This window comes from Gastrolobium bilobum, unplaced genomic scaffold (assembly GCF_033153095.1).
Source record: "Gastrolobium bilobum isolate Gb01-03AN ecotype WA unplaced genomic scaffold, APGP_CSIRO_Gbil_v1 utg1570, whole genome shotgun sequence".
Lineage (NCBI taxonomy): Eukaryota > Viridiplantae > Streptophyta > Magnoliopsida > Fabales > Fabaceae > Gastrolobium > Gastrolobium bilobum.
Genome location: NW_026897563.1, coordinates 318,627 through 338,439, shown reverse-complemented (window position 1 = coordinate 338,439; position 19,813 = coordinate 318,627). Strand labels below are relative to the sequence as shown.

Genomic DNA, 19,813 nt, shown 5'->3' with positions numbered 1-19,813 from the left:
CGTCACCCGCGCTTGCACCTCCAATTCAACAAATTTGTGATGAAATCTTGCTGACCCACGACATGTACAATCCATCTTGGCAAACGGATAGTTCCGAGGAAGAGCTTGATGAAGGTCTTGTTCCGGACAACGAGTCATCGAATACGGATGCCGATGGTGATTTTGATTGTTGTCCATCTACTGCAGTTGGTCAACCAATTCCATCTCAGGGCATTGTCGGAATGCAAGACCCGCCAGTTGCAGGTACATAACCATTAATGCTTTATAGTGCTTATCTAATATCATATTAAACTACACAATGCGAGTTTTCGATATGTTATTATGCAGGAAATGATAATGTACCATTTTGGTCTGGAATAAGCCATTACACGAATATTAATTGGGAATACCCAGATCAAGAGTTGGATGATATGCATGGAGCACAAATACCTAACTGGCAGATGGGCCATGAGCTATATAAGGACCAAGTGTTTGACACCAAGCAAGATGTACAGATGGCAATCAAACAATACTGTATGGCAAATCCTCGCACAACAGTCATAGACAAAAGTGATACGAAAAGGTTGATAATGGTTTGTCAAAATCATAACGTCGGTTGTCCATGGAGGATGAGGGCATACCAAAAAAAGGGTGGCAGTGAATGGGTTATAGGCATATGGAACAACGAACACACATGTGTTAGTCAGAGTCTTACCAAAGATAATAAGCAGTTGGACTCAAATCTTATATGTTCATTGACCTTAGGTGCGTACAATTGTATTTATTAAATTTATAAAATTTTGTTATCTTTACTAATACATTCTTGTTTGACCACATACAGAAATGATAAGAGAGGAGCCCAGTGTCAAAATTGGGCTAATCCAAGAAAGGATAACAACCAACCTTGGATTTCATATATCTTATAGGAAGGCATGGAAGGCAAAGTAAAAGGCTATTGTAAAAGTCTTCGGTGACTGGGATGAGTCTTATGCGTTCCTACCTAGATGGTTGGATTACATGTTGCGTTTTTCTCCAGGATCCTCCTATAAGCTGGATTTGCGTGACCATTTCATTGATGGATGCCTAGACCAAGTTCACAAGGTGTTCAAAAGGGTGTTTTGGACATTTAAACAGTGTTGTGAAGCTTTCGATTATTGCAAACCGATTATCCTGATTGATGGCACCCACCTATATGGCAAATATCGGGGAACCCTCATGATTGCTACAACAGTTGATGGCAACAATTACATTCTTCCAATTGCATTCGCTATCGTTTCTAGGGAGAATACTGACAACTGGTCGTGGTTCTTAGCACTTATTCGAATACATGTCACTCAAAAACCCAAAATCTGTCTCATTTTTTATCAGCATCTGGGCATCTTGTCTGCAGTCAACAATGTTGATCTAGGATGGGCTCCACCACAGGAATACCACGTGTATTGCCTTCGCCACGTAGGTAGTAATTTCAATCAAAAGTTCAAGAATGTTATGTTGAAGAAGCAGTTGAAGAAGTTAGGTATGTATTCGATATGTGTGTCTCGTATAACATACAGTCTATAATTACAATGTGTGCTATGTGTAGGATATACAACATCGTGCTAGGACTTTGATGCTAGTTTAGAGAAATTTCAAGAAACAAGCTTGCAAATAGCTGCTTGGATTGATCGCATTCCGAAAGAGAAGTGGAGTATCGCTTACGATGAACAAGGAAGAAGGTTTGGCCACATGACAACAAATCTGTCAGAGTGTGTTAATAAAGTTCTAAAAGGGGCGTGAAACCTTCCTATTACCTCACTTGTGCGTATCACTAACAATAGACTAGTGGCATAATTTTTGGAGCATGGACAGGAAGCCCGTGAGGATATTGGGAGAGGTAATCGCTTCGTTAAAGTCATGTGGCGAGCATATGTGGAAAATCAACGAAAATTCACGACACATTATGTAACTTCTTACGACGCGCAAATGACCATATTTGAATTGCAAGAGTCGTATAATGTACGGACTCATTGCGGCGATAAGAAATGGTCGGTTTTGTTATCTGATCGTACATGTCAATGTGGTGAGTTAACAACTTTCAGGTTCCCGTGTAGCCATGTCATAGCAGCATGCACATCCACGCATCACGATCCGACGCAGTATATAGACCCTGCATACAATTCCCAATCAATGTGAAATTTATTCTCCTCAATGGTATCCAATTGGAAACAAGGATTTCATACCACCATTTGGATAGGCAACAATTATATCAGATGTGTCTATGAGATGTCAAAGGGGAAGGCCGAGAACTATTCACAATGAAATGGATTTGGGGGAGGGCGCCATTACTCGAACAAGATGTGGTTATTGTAGGGAGGTTGGTCATAATAAACGACATTGTCCTTCGCGACAACAACCACAACAGTGACTAGTGAACTGTCTTAATGGCTAACATATGTGATGTATTTCAATCTTCCACGTAGTGCTATATTTACAAAATGTGTGCTATATTTTCGTATTTAGTATTATAATTTCCATCATGATGTAAAGGCATATTACGAATCATCACTGCGTTGAGAAAAAGAACACATGCATAAACATACAGTCGCATTCACAAACAGACATAATTATAATCTAAATATCAAATCTGCCCACAATATAAGCAAAGTAAACAATCGTGCAATAACAAAAATAAAGTCATAAGTCGCGTAATACATATACTCATGGTTGTTAAAACGTCGTTTCAACACGTAAAAACGTCTGGTTTTATGTTTTCTTGTCTAAAAACGAGTCAAAATGATGATTGAAACAGAATTTGGACTGAAATGGTTGAAACGTCGAGTTAACTCAGTAAACTCGGTTGACTCAGCGAGTTTACCGAGTTAACTCAGTATTGAAAAAAAAAACTCTGTCGTTGATGCATTGTGTAGGCAATTATTCGCGTGCAAGCATCTGTTAGTTGTTCGTCCCTCTTATCTTGATCTCTCATTTGAAGCCCATCATCCATGAAAGCAGCAAAGAGAGTTATAGAGACGAGCAGTGATGAAATCGCACCTGAAGGGAATGATGAAGGATCTCTTTCCCTTCTGAAACTCAAGTATACATCATAGATCATTGGGATCAATGGCTCTGCGGTGGATGATGTGGAGGAAGACATGAATGAGATTAAAGGAAACAGTTGACTAAGAAAACTGCAGTGGAGGTGCACAAAATTCTTTTTTGGATAAGAAGCTTAAAGGATGAAGACGACAACACCTTTTATATAAAATGGCACGGCTAAATGTCCAGCCACCTGGCACGCACTATCTATCCATAAAGTCATCGTATAAGCTCAAATAGATTGCCATTATCTTATGCACTGCTTCTTGTGGAAAAATTATAATACACCGGAGGATATATTTAAAATTTAGATGAAACTTATTATATATAAAATAAAAACTGTTTCAAAAACAAAAATTTAATCGACTTATATATAAAGTCAAGGTGTACTGAACAACCTACAAGTTAATATGATGATGTAAAAAATATTAAATATATAAAGGGACTAATCAACGCAAAAAAATAAATAATCTATATCCTAAAAATAAAAATAAAAATAGTTATAAAAAATTAAATGTTGGATATAAATTTATTATGACTTATGTATTTGTGTGTTTTGGTTTTATATATGTTGGATATATTTTTTGGTACATAGTAAACTCTTACGTTTCGTTTACGTTTTCTGATTTTACGTTTCTGTTCACCCCTACCGTTTCTACGTAGACTACGTTTTAACAACACTGCATATACTATCATATGCAGGCGTGAATAAACATAAATAAAGTCCACAATCCTTTACAATACATTAAATCTAAATACGCCCTACACTACAAAAAAAAAAAAATTAGTGCGGTCGACCATGATAACCCGCGCATTTAGACTGATCATGCTCAAATGGTGACAGCACGCATGTAAACCTGGCCTGTCAATGGGGGTTTCTCCTAATCCCCTCAGCATCAGCAGCATTAGCAACAGGAACAACATCAGCAACAGCAACAACATGATCGTCATCAGTCGCCTCCCCCATAGCCTCGGCTAAATTCTGAGCTGAAAACTCCCCGAATGGATGAGAATGTGGTGACTGCAAGAAGCTCGTCGAGTATGCTATCAGAGTGGCCATAACCGGGCCCGAATCCTCCGCCTCAGTCTGCGCATGAACCTGAGCCTGTGGCTGAGCATGTGCATGAGATGGATCCTGGGATGGAGCCATAGGCCTGTAATACTCTATGAAAGAGTCTAAGCCCTGAGTAGGCTGTGAACTACTACCCGATGGATACATGGGATACGGCTGAGGGGGAAACCCATACTGACCCATAGGAGGACATATCGACCAGAGTGGATACTGTGCAGGATGAAACCCAGGTTGTGCACCAGTATACTGTGGGAGCCACCAATACTGCTGAGATGGACCTGATGGGAACCCAGGAGAATAATACATGCTGGCAGGCCAGGGGGAATGGGAGGGACTACAACAGGCGTATCAGCCACAAGAGGAGTGGAGTGGTGAAGCGACAATCCCTCGATGCACGCACGTCGACTACGACGCTAAATAAGCGAAGGGTCCTGCGCAGTATGCACAACCGGCGGGAGTGCGAGCTCTCCAGGATCCGTCAATCTGGTAATATCATCACACGCAGCGAGGCACTCTGGTGCCTCGTGATAGACCTGATCCATAGTGAACGAAACTCGTCCCTCTGGCGAAGACATATAGACAACCGTCTCCACGCGATCAGCCTGCACATCACACATTACAGAACTTGTTAGTAACCGTAATATAAGATGTAAACAACAGAACATTATCTAATCAAACATACCACGTTTGCCGCAACCGCAGTCCTGCGGGTCATCCATCGACGGGTAACTCTATGATACCACCTAATATACTTACTGTTACCAGATAGGTGGCCCTCATCTCCTTCCGCCAGCGGCAAAAGGTCCTGCAATACCAGAGAATACCTGTCCTCCCATTGTGCAATGTAAAATCCATGTCGATCCCTCCAATCAACGTCTGTCTTACCCGTAAGACTAATAGACAACAACTCAAGACAACTAATCGGAGCTTATGGAATAGGCTGCTGATAACCAAACTGCCGAAGAACTTTATCGGGCTGCTGGTAAACAATGATCTGATAACAAATCAGTGGATAGACAGAAAGCCATCCGCGGGCGGTGTCAGCAGTAGGTGCATTAAGAGCGAAGCCGTGGTACGGTCTCCAACAAATTTGCTGTCTACGCATAACGTCCATATGATGGCAGTACCTGCGAATGTGTGTAAACACAGTCTGGCGCACATCATAAATGTTAAACCTGCAACAATAACATTGGAGTATTAGCAAACTATAACCTAATTCAATGACGAAAAGTGCAATAAGTAACATATTATATGTATGTATACCTAGCTTCATAAATGGCATGTGTTGGGATCGAATGTTGTTGGTTGAAAAGTGTATTATGATTAAGACGTTCCTCAGTCACTAAGAAAGAACACAGTTGTTCTCTTAGTTCAACCCAAGTGCGCAAGTGCACGCATCAAGTAATAAATGAGAGTATTATGCCCAGATTATCGTTCCCACGAAGATAGAACTCTAATTAATGTCTTATTCTGTTTTATAAAGAATGAAAACGAAAAGAAAAGTTAGTAATTGACCTGTTTGGTCAAACGTTCCCTACTGTCTTGACAACGTTCCTCAAGGACAGTAGGTTCAATCAGATAGCAAACAGTTCATCGCTTCGTTATGTATGTTATCCTTCTTGTTTAGGGAAGGAACAACAATATTCATGAGAGATTTATAGATACAAGATTAAACAAAGAAGAAAAAATACAAAAATGTAATAACAATAGTCAAGAGACAACAGGGTGGATGGTTTAAAAACAATAATAACAGAAGGAACGGATCCATTGCTCCATTCATAAATAATTATTTTCTCTACTCAAGACTCAACACTTTTGTTTTTGTTCCAGTCTCTTCTTTGCCAACTCTGATTCCTCAGCTCATGGACTAGATGGCTCACAAGTTTCCATATTCTTATGGCTCCCTCAAGTCCAACAGGTACTGGGTACAGGACCTTTGAGTGAACGAGGTGGTCCCTTATTCCTAAGGCAACCAGCAGTATTGTTTCCACAAGACTGTCTTCCCCCTCTGGTTAAGCTGTCTGAAATCCCTTCCTTATGGAAGATCCTTTCTCAGTATGTGTTCGATTTCCAAAGATACACAATGAATATAGCACACTTAACCAGAGAAACACAAAAGCTGTAATACAAAAGTTTCGAAAATAACTCTTTAAGAACTTTGCAGTTTTCCATTCCACAAATAGTTTAGCCCATGGCTACTAATTTAAACATAATTATTCTAAACTGAAGTCTCATAGACTCGAGATTTAGTTCAGAAATAACGAGTGGAAAGGAGAGAAATAACACTTGTATTTAATTGAAAACAAATTGACTACAATGAAATGAAAAGTGGAGAAGATGGTTGATGCTCGTGCGGAGTCTCAAGTGGGTGATACAGAAAGAAGAAGAAGTGTTGTCACTTAACTAAGTTAAAACTATACAAATAAAAACTACACAAATAAACTAAGTGATCTCTTCTTAAGGAATTCGATGGTGGTCTTCGTGCTGGGACGTCATATTTATATGTAGAAGAGTGAATGGCAAACTTGTAAATCTTTTGGAGTTGATTTCTTGACTGCATGAAAGGGGCAGTGTGAGTGCTTTAAGGGGCGCACGTGACTAGATGGGACATTTTTTGTTGAGATTTGTCTTTCCTTCTGACCTCCCCATGCCTTGCTTTCCTTTTCGGCCAATAGGAACTGTTCATTCCCTGCTGCGCACATTTCTCCTTGGTTGAGTGCTACCCACTTGTGTTAAGTCAGAAACTTCTTTTCATTTTTTCCTGAAAAGTGGTCAGAGAGACTGAGTGAGTGAAGCAGGTGTATTTAATGTTCCAAATCCGTTCCCCTTTTTATATATTTTCCCAAAAGATTACGTCACATTCTGTTCTCCACTGTGTTTTTGTAGTAAAGATATAAAATGTGTGTTTTTAATGCTAAAGTTGCTCATCAGGTGAGGGAACGGATGATATTTTGCCATCAAAATGAGCTTAGATGGGAACGAATTTTCGTCCCATCAGTATGCTCATCAGACATGTCGGGGAGTGGAGGAGAGATAGACGGGAATATGGTCCACGTCTATAATTGCAATAACAGTGCACAACCGCCCATCTCAGAACATCATCTGTCAGTCACCTTGCATAACTCCTTATACAAGAAAGCAAGAACTGCACAGCCCCAACTAAAGGTTCCTGTGCGCTGGAAATCGTCCAGATATAATAAATATCTCGCGGGAACGAAGCTGGAGGCAGTGCCCACAAAAAGGGTCCCGCCTAGTATGCGAAATATCAATGCGCAAGTATATCTTATACGGTCAATCTCAGTGGCAGCCTGGCCACCGTAATGCTGAAACATCTCCCGTAGAAAGTGCAGACCCAACAAACCTCCAGATAAATCCCCACCATCCACTACATCAAATCCAAAGAAGTCATTTTTTTTTTGAAATATTCCAATCGGTTCATTGCTTCGCAACTAATCCGATTCGGGGCGGGTCCAGGATTAAGGCTTTAAACCCTCTAAAGGTGGTACTGGGGAGATTCTAACACATGCTCTCACCTCCACCTGCTTAGCTCCCATGCGCCAACTGAGCTACCACCATTTGGTAAACTCCCAAGAAGTCATTGACTGTCTGTCTAAATGGATACCGTCCGTGGTGCCCGGACACAACCTAACCCTCCGTGGGCAAACCTAATATATGATGTACATCCTCTAAGGTGATGGTGACCTCACCTATAGTCATAAGAAATGTCTGTGTCTCCAGGCGCCATCGCACCACAAGCGCTGACACAAGCGAATGGTCTATCTGAAATCATAAAAATAATATTCATGTCAGCAATGAAAATATTATTATCACAATACCATATTACAAGGTGATACAATAAAAATATATTAACCTCATGGTTGCGCAATATGGTAGAACCCAGCCTGCACCAGCCATGGCCGAATCTCCTCGGGAATATCATCGTGATTATCTTTCGCAGCATGTCGCACATTAATCACACGATCCTGCACCTGCGAATCCTCACATGTATTCCACACATGTGTGCATATATGTTTCTCCTGTAAAGTCAGGAGAGTACGGTCTTCGAGCCCAGGCTCAATCACGCTACGCGGATACCCAGGACGAGGTGCATTATCATGCTCCATAGATCTATTTAAAAGAAGAATTAAATCATATTAGCGATAATTTGAAATAATGACATATACTAACAATAATAATAGTATTAAAATAAAAACTAAATTACATAACTGCCATTTTAAATTGAAATATATTACATAGTAACATTTGTTTCCTTATACAAAAACTAAGAATGCATAAATAATATATTAAAAAAAATTACATAACAATTAACAAATTACAAATTTTCTACCCTAAATAATAATAAAAAACTAATAAAGCATAAATAATTAATTAAAAAATTATAATACATAACAATTAAAAGATTACAACTCATTATTTACACCTTAAATAAATTAACTAATTTTCTAGCCTAATATTTCAATTCTTAACCCTAAATAATATTCATAATCTAAGAATGCATAAATAATTAACTAAAAAAATTAATACAAAACAATTAAATAGTTTAGACCTAACCATTTATGCGTTAAAAATTTAACAAATTTGCTAACCTAACGTTTCAAAAATCAAAACTAAATAATATTAAAAAATTATTACATCAAAAATAAAACAATTAAATAAATTAGACCTAACCATTTATGCGTTACATAAATTAACACATTTACTAACCTAAATTTTAAAATATCAACACTAAATAATATTAAAAAATTATTAAATCATAAATAATAAATTAAATAAATTAGAGCTAACCATTTATGCGTTAAATAAATTAACATATTTACTAACCTAAAGTTTCAAATATCAACACTAAATAATATTTAAAAATTATTAAAGCATAAATAATAAATTAAATAAATTAGACCTAACCATTTTTGTGTGAAATAAATTAACATATTTACTAACCTAAGGTTTCAAATATCAACATTAAATAATATTCAAAAAATATTAAAGCATAAATAATAAATTAAATAAATTAGACCTAACCATTTATGCGTTAAATAAATTTATATATTTACTAACCTAAAGTTTCAAATATCAACACTAAATAATATTTAAAAAATATTAAAGCATAAATAATAAATTAAATAAATTATACCTAACCATTTATGTTTGAAATAAAATTAACACATTTACTAACCTAAGGTTTCAAATATCAACATTAAATAATATAACACATTTATTAAAGAATAAATAATAAATTAAATAAATTATTAAAGCAGAAAAGTTAAATAAAATATGAACACTAACCTTTTAGAGAGAGAATATCACTTAGAGTGAGTGAGTGAGTGAGGGAGAGAGCGAGAGGAGATGGTGGGGGGAAGGAGGGGTTTAAATAGGCTGAAAATTGCACCAAGTTCGCTACCCTGTGTAGCGAACTTGTGCATGCTTGACACGTGACACACATGCACATTGTTGCAGGTGACCGTTGGGCATAATTCGCTACACAGTGTAGCGAATTATTATTGGCTTGACACGTGTCATAGGGCTGACTGTGCAAGGTTGACATCTTGTCCACGTAATTCGCTACACTGTGTAGCGAATTATATGGCCAATTAAGACATGCCACATTCGCACACATAATTCTCTACACAGTGTAGCAAATTATGTCACGTGGCATTTCGGGAATTTTTACTGTTGGCGTGGCAGTCTGGTAATTAATTTGGTGAACAGTGACAAAATGGGATTTGGATACCGGATATGTCTCCGAAGAATATCCGGATATGTGATATCTGGATATGTCCCCGAGGAATATCCGGATATTCTGGGATTTCGAAGAACAGTAGCTGCACTGTTCATACAGTAGGCTATTGGGGGTTTGTGGACCCTAGATTGATGAAGTCGGACTTCTGTAATAACTTAACTAAGTCAGAATCAAATTATTAAGGGCTTATGGCTTTGTGTGGAGCCTTAAGACGTAAATCGTAAAAGGAAAACGTAGTCTTTATGTTTATGCTTATGAGCTATGAATGTTGATATGTTTGCTGGTCCTAAATCGGATTGTGATCTGCTGTGTGTTGGACTTGAGCTGTGTGGACTCTTGGCTTGGATTGTTAGCTTGCAAGGTAAGCTTTCGTGTCCTCGGTTTAGCCATGTTGTTGTTCCTCCATGTCCCATGGGGGTATGGTTATATGCATGCTATGTTACATGCTTTGGATATTTTGAAATGCTATTGAGCTGTTATATGCTAGTGCCTTTATGATATGCATGTGGTGTACATCTATACGGTAAGCCTGAGTATGTGGTACATACAAGATGGTGAGGCTGTGGGTGAGGTGCAAGCGGTGTTCCTTGTACTACGTGTGGGTAATAGACGTATTCCTGCATTTCTCTGGCCAATTGAATAGTATTGACACGCATGGCATGAATATATGTTGCACTATATAGTTTTGGAACTGATATTGATATTACTGCTTTTAGAACTTATATCGCACATGTAAGTGAGCTTGGGGTGGAAGATCCTTGAGGACCCCTTGTCTTACTAAGATTTCTGGTTTAGAGATCTCACCCCACGTTTGGGGAATACTTATTTCAGGTTCAGGTAATGCGGGGGTTGAGACCTCTAGTGGCAGGAGGCCAGAGCTTAGCTGATAGATGTTGCATGTTTATGCTGCTATGTTTGATGCTGGATCCTGTTTAATGTCCTATGCTTTTAGCTTCAATTTATGGATTAATATGTTGAGACTTGGTTGATTATGGCGTTGATTTGACGAGCATGAGGATTGTCCATGCCACATAGACTCGTTTATGTCTTGTTTTAGTTGGAGATGTAATAATGTATCAGGATTGTTGTCCGGACTACGGGTAGTAGATCTGTGACTTAGATACCCACTTTATTATATTATGAGGTATTCAGTTAGCAGTCTTTTACAATTTACATACAAACATGATTTTATGAAATTGATTAAGTAATCAACTTGGCTAAGTATAATGATGTCATAATTGAAAAGAAAAAGATATTTCGCATTTTTAATTAAGCGCAGCTTAATACAATAGCATGATAACATTACCAGGTATACACGGGGTGTTACATTATCAAACACAGTTCTCATTCTCGGAATAAAAATAAAACATGTTATCAAACACATTTTTTTTCTCAGAAACTGTTCCAAAGCACAGAAATAGAAAAGAATTGTTTCTTTTCAGAAACAGTGCCAGGGAATAGAATGATTGTCATGTACACCCTTAAACTAGAAGGTGGTTGTATATAGTTTACCATTTTTTCATTAATTATTGGAGAATCTTCTCCACCTATTTATATCTCTCTTTAACAATTTCTACACACAAAATTTATAAATGTTACTTCGTGAAAATAATGCCTTAGAACTTAGACATCACTATTATATTTAGAGACTTCACCATTGTGAAAATCAAATCTCATCTCACCATCTAAATAGATCAGGTACCTCCATGGTGAGCATGGACAAGTATAGAATTTTTATTTTTTTAGTGCATACTTTTAAAACATTGGGATCAATATTTTTTTATAAGAAATAAAATTATCTTCTACACACAAATAAAAATATGTGGAGTCTAAGTGGAGCCATGTGAATATAAGAGAGAGAAAAAAAGAAAATATGGACACTATATACTTTTTTGTATACTTAGAAAATGGGAAAAATATATATCATTTTAAAGGATGTAAAGTTGTATCATTTTAAGTGAGAGAAATAGATAGATAAAGGAGGAGAGAGAGTGAACAAAAAAATATAAAAGTGTGAGTCCCACCTCTTTGTGAGAGTGAAATGACACAAGTTATGTCATTTAAAAGGACAAACACTTTTCCCTTAGAAAATATAAGAAATATTAATCCTTAAAACATTTGCCAATTAATAGAGGTGGCAAAATGGGTCAACCCGCCCCGACCCGCCTTCAACCCGTCAAAAGCAGGGCAGGGCGGGTTGACCCGCCGTTTGATGGTGGGTTGGAAACATTAACCCACCCCATTTTGAGGTGGATTGGCGGGTTAACCCGTCTAAAAAATAAAAAATAATAAAAAATTATATTTTATTAATTTTATTATATTACTTATTTTTATTTCACACTCCCCTTAATTTTTTTTCAATCTCAAGCCTAAATATAAGCTAATATTCAGTTAGATACTTTTTAGGAACTTATTTTTGCCTCTATATATGGATAATCTTTGTCATAAATAAAGTTTTTTTTCTTTATTTTTTTAAGGGAGTTTAAAAAAAAATGTATATCACAAAAGCTTAGTGACAAATAAAATACTACCTAATAGTAAAAAAAAAAAACTGACCTGCGGGCCTACCCGCCCCGACCCGCCACCAACTCATTTTGACCCACTACTAAATGGGGCGGGTTGGTGGGTGAAAAGGTGTAACCCAACCCGCCTCGTTTTGACGGGCTGACGGGTTGACCTGTCGGGTTCAACCCATATTGTCACCTCTACCAATTAACTATTGGATAAGATATTGTTATTACCAAATAATGTTACTACCAATTTTACTACCATATCTTAACCGTTGATTTACGCCAATCAACGGTTATTATTTCCACAAATCAAACTCATTAATTAATTATTAATTCACAATAAATAATAACCATTGATTGACGGAACTCAACAGTTAAGATATGATAATAATAATATTATTTGGTTGTAATAATATTATATAATTTTTAGAGTAAATACTAATTCGGGTCCCTAACAAAAACACATCCCCACATTAGTTCCTTACAAAAAAAATTAGTCGGCTGATTTCTATGAGATTAAAAGTGAATTCATTTTAGTCCTTTTGAGAGACTAATATGAGTTTTTTTTGAATTTGTGAGAGACCACGATTTTAACTAAATGGGTCCACTTTGAATTTCTTAGCGACCTCAAGACTAATTTTTTTGTAAAGAACGAAAGTGAGGACCGTATTTTTTATTAGGAACAAAATTAATATTTACTCTAATTTTTAATAAATTTTTTTCGTATATTCCATTCTCTGTTTAAAAGCGGGGACTCACTCTCATTTCACTCTCTCACTTTATTCCCGTCTCTCCCAAACGTGCGCGCTCAAGGTAATATTAATTAGAACAGTGGCATTGTGAATCGGGCAATGTGAACAAATGCTTGGTACTTTTTATTCTCGCTTGGGTTCTACTATGTATTGAAATTCTAGGGTTTAAAATCGGTTATGGTTCTACCATCTCATCACTGCGAACGCTCGCTGAACTTGGTTTCATTTTAAGCTCTCATACACAGCTCCCCATTCCTCTATTGGTTAAGCTGTGTCCTTTTTCTTCTTCTTTATTTTATTGAATTTAATCATTACTCGGTTCTTCACATATCATTTTTTTTTTTAAAATTTAATTTTGCAGTTTTTGAAGTTGAGATTCGTGTATGATCTTTGAAGGTTTTTGATTAGAAGATTTGTTTATATGGCAACGGCAACATACCCACCACCTCCACCTTATTATAGACTTTACAAAGATTACTTGCAAGATCCTAAGTCTGCTCCTGAGCCTCCACCACCGATAGAAGGGACTTACGTTTGTTTCGGAGGCAGTTACACCGTAAGAATTTTTGCCCCTTGTGATTTCTTTTTATTATATATTAGTTTTTCCTTAATCTGTTCTTGCTACTTCCGATCCAAACTGATTTGAGATAAATGTGATGATTTTGTTGTTGTTGTTATTGAAAGTTTCATTATGGCCCTAATTCCTGTTTGGATAAAGTAAACAGCTTATGTAAGTACTTATTTGATGAGATATTGATAAAATAAGCTATGCTATCGTAAGTGTAAGGGGATTTGAATAGGCATTTCCGGAGAAGCCTTATGCAGAATGGAATTTTAACTATTCATGAAGGTTAATTTGTTCAGAAATCATTATGTATTGTTACCGCTTTTAGCTTCTTTTGCACAGGCTTTTAGGTTGCGAAAAGAAACCCGAAACAGCTTATATGGGTTTCAAAAGCTGTTTGTTTAAATAAGTGTTCGTCCAAACGCAACCTTTATCTAGTTGGCTGGTATGCTGATTTTTTAGTGACTGGTTGAATTCAGGCTTGTGAAGTAGGGTTTCTTCTTGTAGGTTTGAGATGCAGTTTTCACAAAGTCTTTGTTTATCTATCTATGTGTTCTTATGATTGGATCTCTTTGGCGTGATAACATCTTATTAATGTTTTGTTTCTTTTTTTTATTTTCTATATAGACTAGTGACATTCTACCCAGCTTGGAAGAACAAGGGGTGCGCCAGCTCTATTCTAAGGGGCCTAATCTTGGTAGGCTATTTTTGGCTCTATCTATGCTCAGTTTGATTTGATGATGTTATGAAATGACCCTATAGGTTGTTACAAATATTTTTGGTTTTCTATTTTGTATTTCAATGTTCTCCTTACTTCGTTGATATTTTACTTTTTTTCTCATAAATACTTCTTTAAATTAACCTCGCTGGATTTGTCTTTCACATTTTCATTTGATAGTGATTCATGATATGATGACAAACATTGTAAACTAGGAGGTGATTGTACAGCCTAGAGTTACTGGTGAGCTTGATCTTTTGGGTAATATTAGTCTGATCGCACTGTGTGTGAGGAAGTACTTTATTGGTCATAAAAGTCACTAGTCTACATAATGTCTAGTAGAGAAATTTTTATCTGGATACAAAGTTTCATATCCTCTTGCTTCTCATCACTTGGTGTAGGGGATTTTGGTCTTCACGTGTTAATTTCAGTAATGAACTTTAATAACTCTTGCCACACTTTGAGGAGGTATGTTTATATATATCCCATAAGTGACATATAGAACATTGAATTCGTGATAGTGATTACTCTAGGTGATCAATGGTTGAGTTATTACTAAAGCGGACACTATTAGTTATCTTTTCCAAAATATAGTAATGATATGAATTTTCTTTCTTGCTTCATGAGGGCTGGTATCATTATAAACTCTGCCTTAACCTTTAAATGCTTCTGCTGATTCCCTGCTTAATAATGTACATAACTCACTTTTAGCTTGTATATGAACCTTTTGTTGCAACAAATAGGATACATTATAATATTGTTACTAAATGCTAAATCACATTTACATCAATTATTGGACATTGCACTTTGAGAACGAGGAATCACTAAGTTACTAACTTAGAACAGATACAATATCAATTTTCGCACGCAACAGGTTTTGAACTTGGGTAATGAGTCCCCTACGTCATAGGAAATTATATGACCAGTTGAGCTACTGCTTGTGATCTTATTTATTGCAACTTTAGTAGATTGGTTCTTCTACATAAATGATCACTACCCCAGAATGATATATACTACTTAAATCCATGCCATAAAGTGAGTGATTTTAAAGGGATAAAGGGTTCATAGTGTATTTTTTTCTTTCATTATCAGTTACCCTAGCATAACCAGTTACTTGTTTCTATTAATCTATTATATTTCATGTTATAGTAAAAGATTCTAATCTTCTGTAGATTTCAAGAAGGAGCTGAGGTCACTTAATGGAGACTTGCAACTACACATTTTGGAGCTTGCCGATATTCTTATTGAGAGACCATCACAGTATGCAAGGAGAGTTGAAGAAATGTCAACTGTATTCAAAAACTTACATCACCTTTTAAATTCACTGCGTCCTCATCAGGTATACAATCTTCTATTCAACCATTAGTATATATATATCCTTGTCTTTGACTGGCATGCTACTATTCTTTTCCCTTTTTCTGAATTTTTCATTTTATTATGTATTTACATTGTAGGCAAGAGCAACATTAATTCACATTTTGGAAATTCAGATACAGCGCCGTAAACAGGCAGTGGAGGACATAAAGAGGTATGTGTTACATTTCCTGATGTTTTCCTACATTGCATAGGAACCCTTAGGAGTCTTTTGCTTTGGTACCAGCATAGTGAAATGTCCTGTTCTATCATTTGATAGCCTTTGACAATGTTGTTGGTTTCGCATTTGTATCTTGCTTACTATCGTCAAATTGTATATTGATATAATTGTCTGAACCCTTGATTTAGTTCATTTAATGTAATGCTTGTAATTTTCATAGATGCACTTAATCCTCTAATTAGTTCTTTCCTTCTGGTTGTACCCACCACTCCCACAGTTCACATAAATCTTGTTTTTTTTCCCTTTCTTGCATAGGGCAACTAAGGCTTACATTAGAAGTTACTGAAATAGAATATATTTCTTTATAAATTCAAAATTAGCTGCTTTATTTATTTATTTTTATTTTTTTTGGAAGGCATCCCTTTAAATAGATTGATTTCCTTAGATAACATACGTAACCCCTTACAAATAGCCCATAATCTGTGAAGAGCCCTCCCATCTAGGCGTATCTTATTGTAAGAGTTAACTGACTATATCTCTTTGAAGTTTTATGCTCAAATGAATTTGAATATATCAAGTTTACAACATCTCATTGTTTCCCTTTCAAGTTTCAGCAACATATATGTTACCTTCTTGAACCCTTGGAAGATTAAAAAGTGCTGGAATTGTTAATAATGTAGCTAAAACTGACAATGGAGACGTTATCTGCTATTCCTATGATGATTTCTGTTGTAAATTTTTTCCAACAAAGTACATAATCGTTTTCAGTGTTCCTTGTTCTACTTTGACAACTAGAATTCGTAACATCACAATTTTCTTTTTTATAACTCTTAAATTTTAGAACTTATAAGACAATTCTGAATATATCTTGGTAAATTTTGTGTTCTGTAAAAATGACTCTAATTCTTTCGAAGCTTAATTGGTCTAAATTATAATATTTTACAGTTGGTCCACTTAAATGGGTGAAGCATAATTTCTTAATATATATAAGGTAGGGTTTTCGGCTTTTAGTATTATTTGTGTAGCTAGGGGACAGGTTAGCAGATTTGTCAACCTTTGTCTCCGTTGTTTATCTAGTTTTGCCTTCAGTAAAAATGGGCAGATATTGCATCTTATATAAATACTAGTACATAATTGGCATGAAATTTTGTTATGTTCTTTTCTATTAGAAGAAAAATTTTGTAATGTCCTTGTCATTAGTCTTTTCAATGCAAACTTACCTTTAATTTTCAGGAGGAGAGATGAAGCAAGAAGACTCCTTAACGAGTCCCTGGCGACACTGGATGGCCATTAGGGCATTCTCTATCTTGCAATCACAGTATGAAATCTAATGAGCAAATTAATCTTATAAGAGAAATGAATCTTGATCTTTAGATTTGTACAAAAGGTCAAAAGATTAAAACACGTTTGCAGCTTGTGCAAGATATTAGGACTATTTCTATCAGTGTATGAAATCTGAACTATTACTGTATACCCGTGACTTCCAGGACGAACTTGTCAGAATGTTCTTTAAATTATAACTAATTATGGGACGCTATATTTGTCAATTTCAATGTTAAATTTTTGTTACTAAAAATATTAGTTTCATCGTAAACACCCGGGAGAGGGCCATGGTTTCTTGGTGGGTATGGTACTTTTATGCATTTATTGAATGTTAATTTTATAGTATAATGTTTAAAAATCTATCAAATATACTGTCAATAAAATGCTTAATGGGTAATGGAGTAATGCCCAAAACATCAAGTCTGATAAATGTAAGTATTGGCCATTTAAAACTCCCACCCCCACCATCACCACAATTTCCCTTTGTTTCTATCATTTTGTTCTTTTTATCAGTGTTGAGGAGGTACCCAACCTGAAATTAATCTATGTACCATTTGAGTCTCTAATTCGTGGCCAATAAAGCCAGCCTCCTCCATAAAGATAAGTGCAGAAATCCTCGCTTCTTGAGAGAAGGATCCTGATACAGTTAAGGGAAGCTGCTATTAGTAGGAGCTTGAAGCCTACCCGTTGTTGATGGTCTTGTTGGAATATGCGCTGTTCTCGACTCCGATGCTGTAGAATTAAGAGTGCTCCTTTATGGAGTAAGGACTTTGTAACCATGTAATGGTGTGTCATTAGTTTACCTTACTTGAGTTAGTTTACTGCTTTGAAGGGAGTTAGTTAGCCTTGTAAAGGGAGGTGGCAAGTTAGTTAGAAACATGTGGTTGTATAAAGCTTTGACACATGGCTCATATGTGTCTTCATCTGAATAATAAACAAAAGTGTCTTCTGTTCTTCGTGTCCTGTTCTTAAGAGTATTGCACTCTTAACATTGGTGCTTTCATTCTTGACTCTCCGGTTGCAACATGCGGCTACAAGAGGTGGCAGAGGGACTAGGTTCCTTTCAACAGCGTGTTGATCGAACTTTGGAGGAGATTCAACAAAGGTTCACCGATCATCAATCTCAGTTCTTATCCCTCAACACTTAGTTACAGCAGATACATGCAGTCATCGTGGGTGGAGAAAATCGAACAGAGGAGCAAGTACAATATCGAGTTCAACCAGGTTCTTCGAGTACTGATACTGCTGGTGGATTACATGAACGATATGATCCAAATGATCCAAGGAACATCATGCGGTCTATTAAAATGGAACTTCCCTCATTTGTGGGTACAGACCCAGTTGGATGGATCTTTCGCACAGAGCTGTACTTTGGTCTGCATCAAATTCCTGAATCTTTGAAGGTTCGATTGACAGGGATGAAGATGGATGGCATGGCAGGGCCGTGGTTTCAATGGTTGTTCAATGGTGGTACCATCCATTCATGGGAAGAATTGAAGCTGGCTGTGAAACAACGATTTGGGGGTACAGCCTATACTGATTTGCGTGGAGTTTTGTCCAAACTGTCTTAGGTGGGAGCTCTTAATGAGTATATTAGGGGTTTTGAAGCTTTGATCAATCAAGTAACTGATTTCTCAGATGAAGTCTTGATGAGTTTCTTTGTTTCTGGTTTACAACCAGAATTAAAGAGAGCAATTCAACTTCATAGCCCAACCACTCTACATCAAGCTATGCAATTATCCATCACATATGAGGCTTATTTTGCTGAACTCAGGGGTTCTTTTACTTCTTATACTAACAAGAAGTACTTCCCTAAACCAGTTTCAATTGTGGAACACACCACTTCTGCAACTCCAGTGAAACCAGGATTGCCTGGATTACCTTCCTTATCAGCTCTACCTTCTAATGTTCTTGTCAAGAGAGTATCTCAGGAATACTTGCAAAAATGCAGAGATATGGGTCTTTGCTATACTTGTGATGACAAATGGACTTCCAAACATTGTTGCAAGGCTAAGCTGTTGATGTTGGTAGGGGATTGTGAGGAATTGGATGCTGATGTAGAAGAACAGATAGTGTGACAGCCAGATCAAGCTCAGTCAGAAATTCATGATGCTGCTCTTCATTCCATGGAAGGGGAACTAAATCCTAGAGCCTTGCAATTCCAAGTTTTAGTTGGGAAGAGGTTAGTTTCCATCCTCATAGATTCGGGTAGCACTCATAATTTTGTGCAAAAGAGCATTGCTGAAGATTTGGGATATCTTATGGTTAAAATTCCTAGGATGAGAGTATTCCTTGGTAATGGAGATTTTCTAATTTGTGAAAGGAAATGCCCATCAGTTTTTCTGGAGATACAAGGACACGTGTTTGTAGTGGATTTATGGGTGATTGAACTGTCCAACTTGGGAATTATTTTGGGAATTTTTTGGCTCAGTTCCTTGGGCAGGGTGATACATGACTACAGTGATATGTCCATGGAGTTTATTTGGAATCAGCAAAGGGTTATTTTATCTGGGGCTAGGAAGAAGAT

At 36.7% G+C, this 19,813-nt stretch overlaps 1 protein-coding gene across 4 annotated transcripts; it reads left to right on the top strand.

The window, feature by feature from the left end:
- The first annotated feature begins 13,180 nt into the window (after nt 1–13,180).
- On the top strand, nt 13,181–17,523 carry LOC133308110 (mediator of RNA polymerase II transcription subunit 7a-like). 4 transcript variants are annotated; one of them, XM_061508705.1, is made up of 6 exons: nt 13,181–13,207; nt 13,508–13,702; nt 14,339–14,408; nt 15,602–15,768; nt 15,884–15,957; nt 17,197–17,523. In XM_061508705.1, the coding sequence occupies exons 2-6, from the start codon at nt 13,568–13,570 to the stop codon at nt 17,255–17,257; spliced, it is 507 nt and encodes a 168-aa protein (XP_061364689.1). In that variant the 5' UTR covers nt 13,181–13,207; nt 13,508–13,567; the 3' UTR covers nt 17,258–17,523. The 4 variants fall into 4 exon arrangements, with proteins under 4 accessions (XP_061364689.1, XP_061364691.1, XP_061364690.1 ...); XM_061508707.1 differs by having other exon boundaries at nt 13,185–13,207; nt 13,543–13,702; XM_061508706.1 differs by lacking the exon at nt 13,181–13,207 and adding an exon at nt 13,246–13,409 and having other exon boundaries at nt 13,543–13,702.
- Nucleotides 17,524–19,813: the final 2,290 nt, after the last annotated feature.

Bases quoted from the DNA above. Each gene is read 5' to 3' on its own strand.
- LOC133308110 (XM_061508705.1), top strand. From the start codon at position 13,568: ATGGCAACGGCAACATACCCACCACCTCCACCTTATTATAGACTTTAC. The intron at 13,703-14,338 runs GTAAGAATTTTT...TTTTCTATATAG, and splicing joins GTTTCGGAGGCAGTTACACC to ACTAGTGACATTCTACCCAG. The intron at 15,958-17,196 runs GTATGTGTTACA...TTTAATTTTCAG, and splicing joins GCAGTGGAGGACATAAAGAG to GAGGAGAGATGAAGCAAGAA.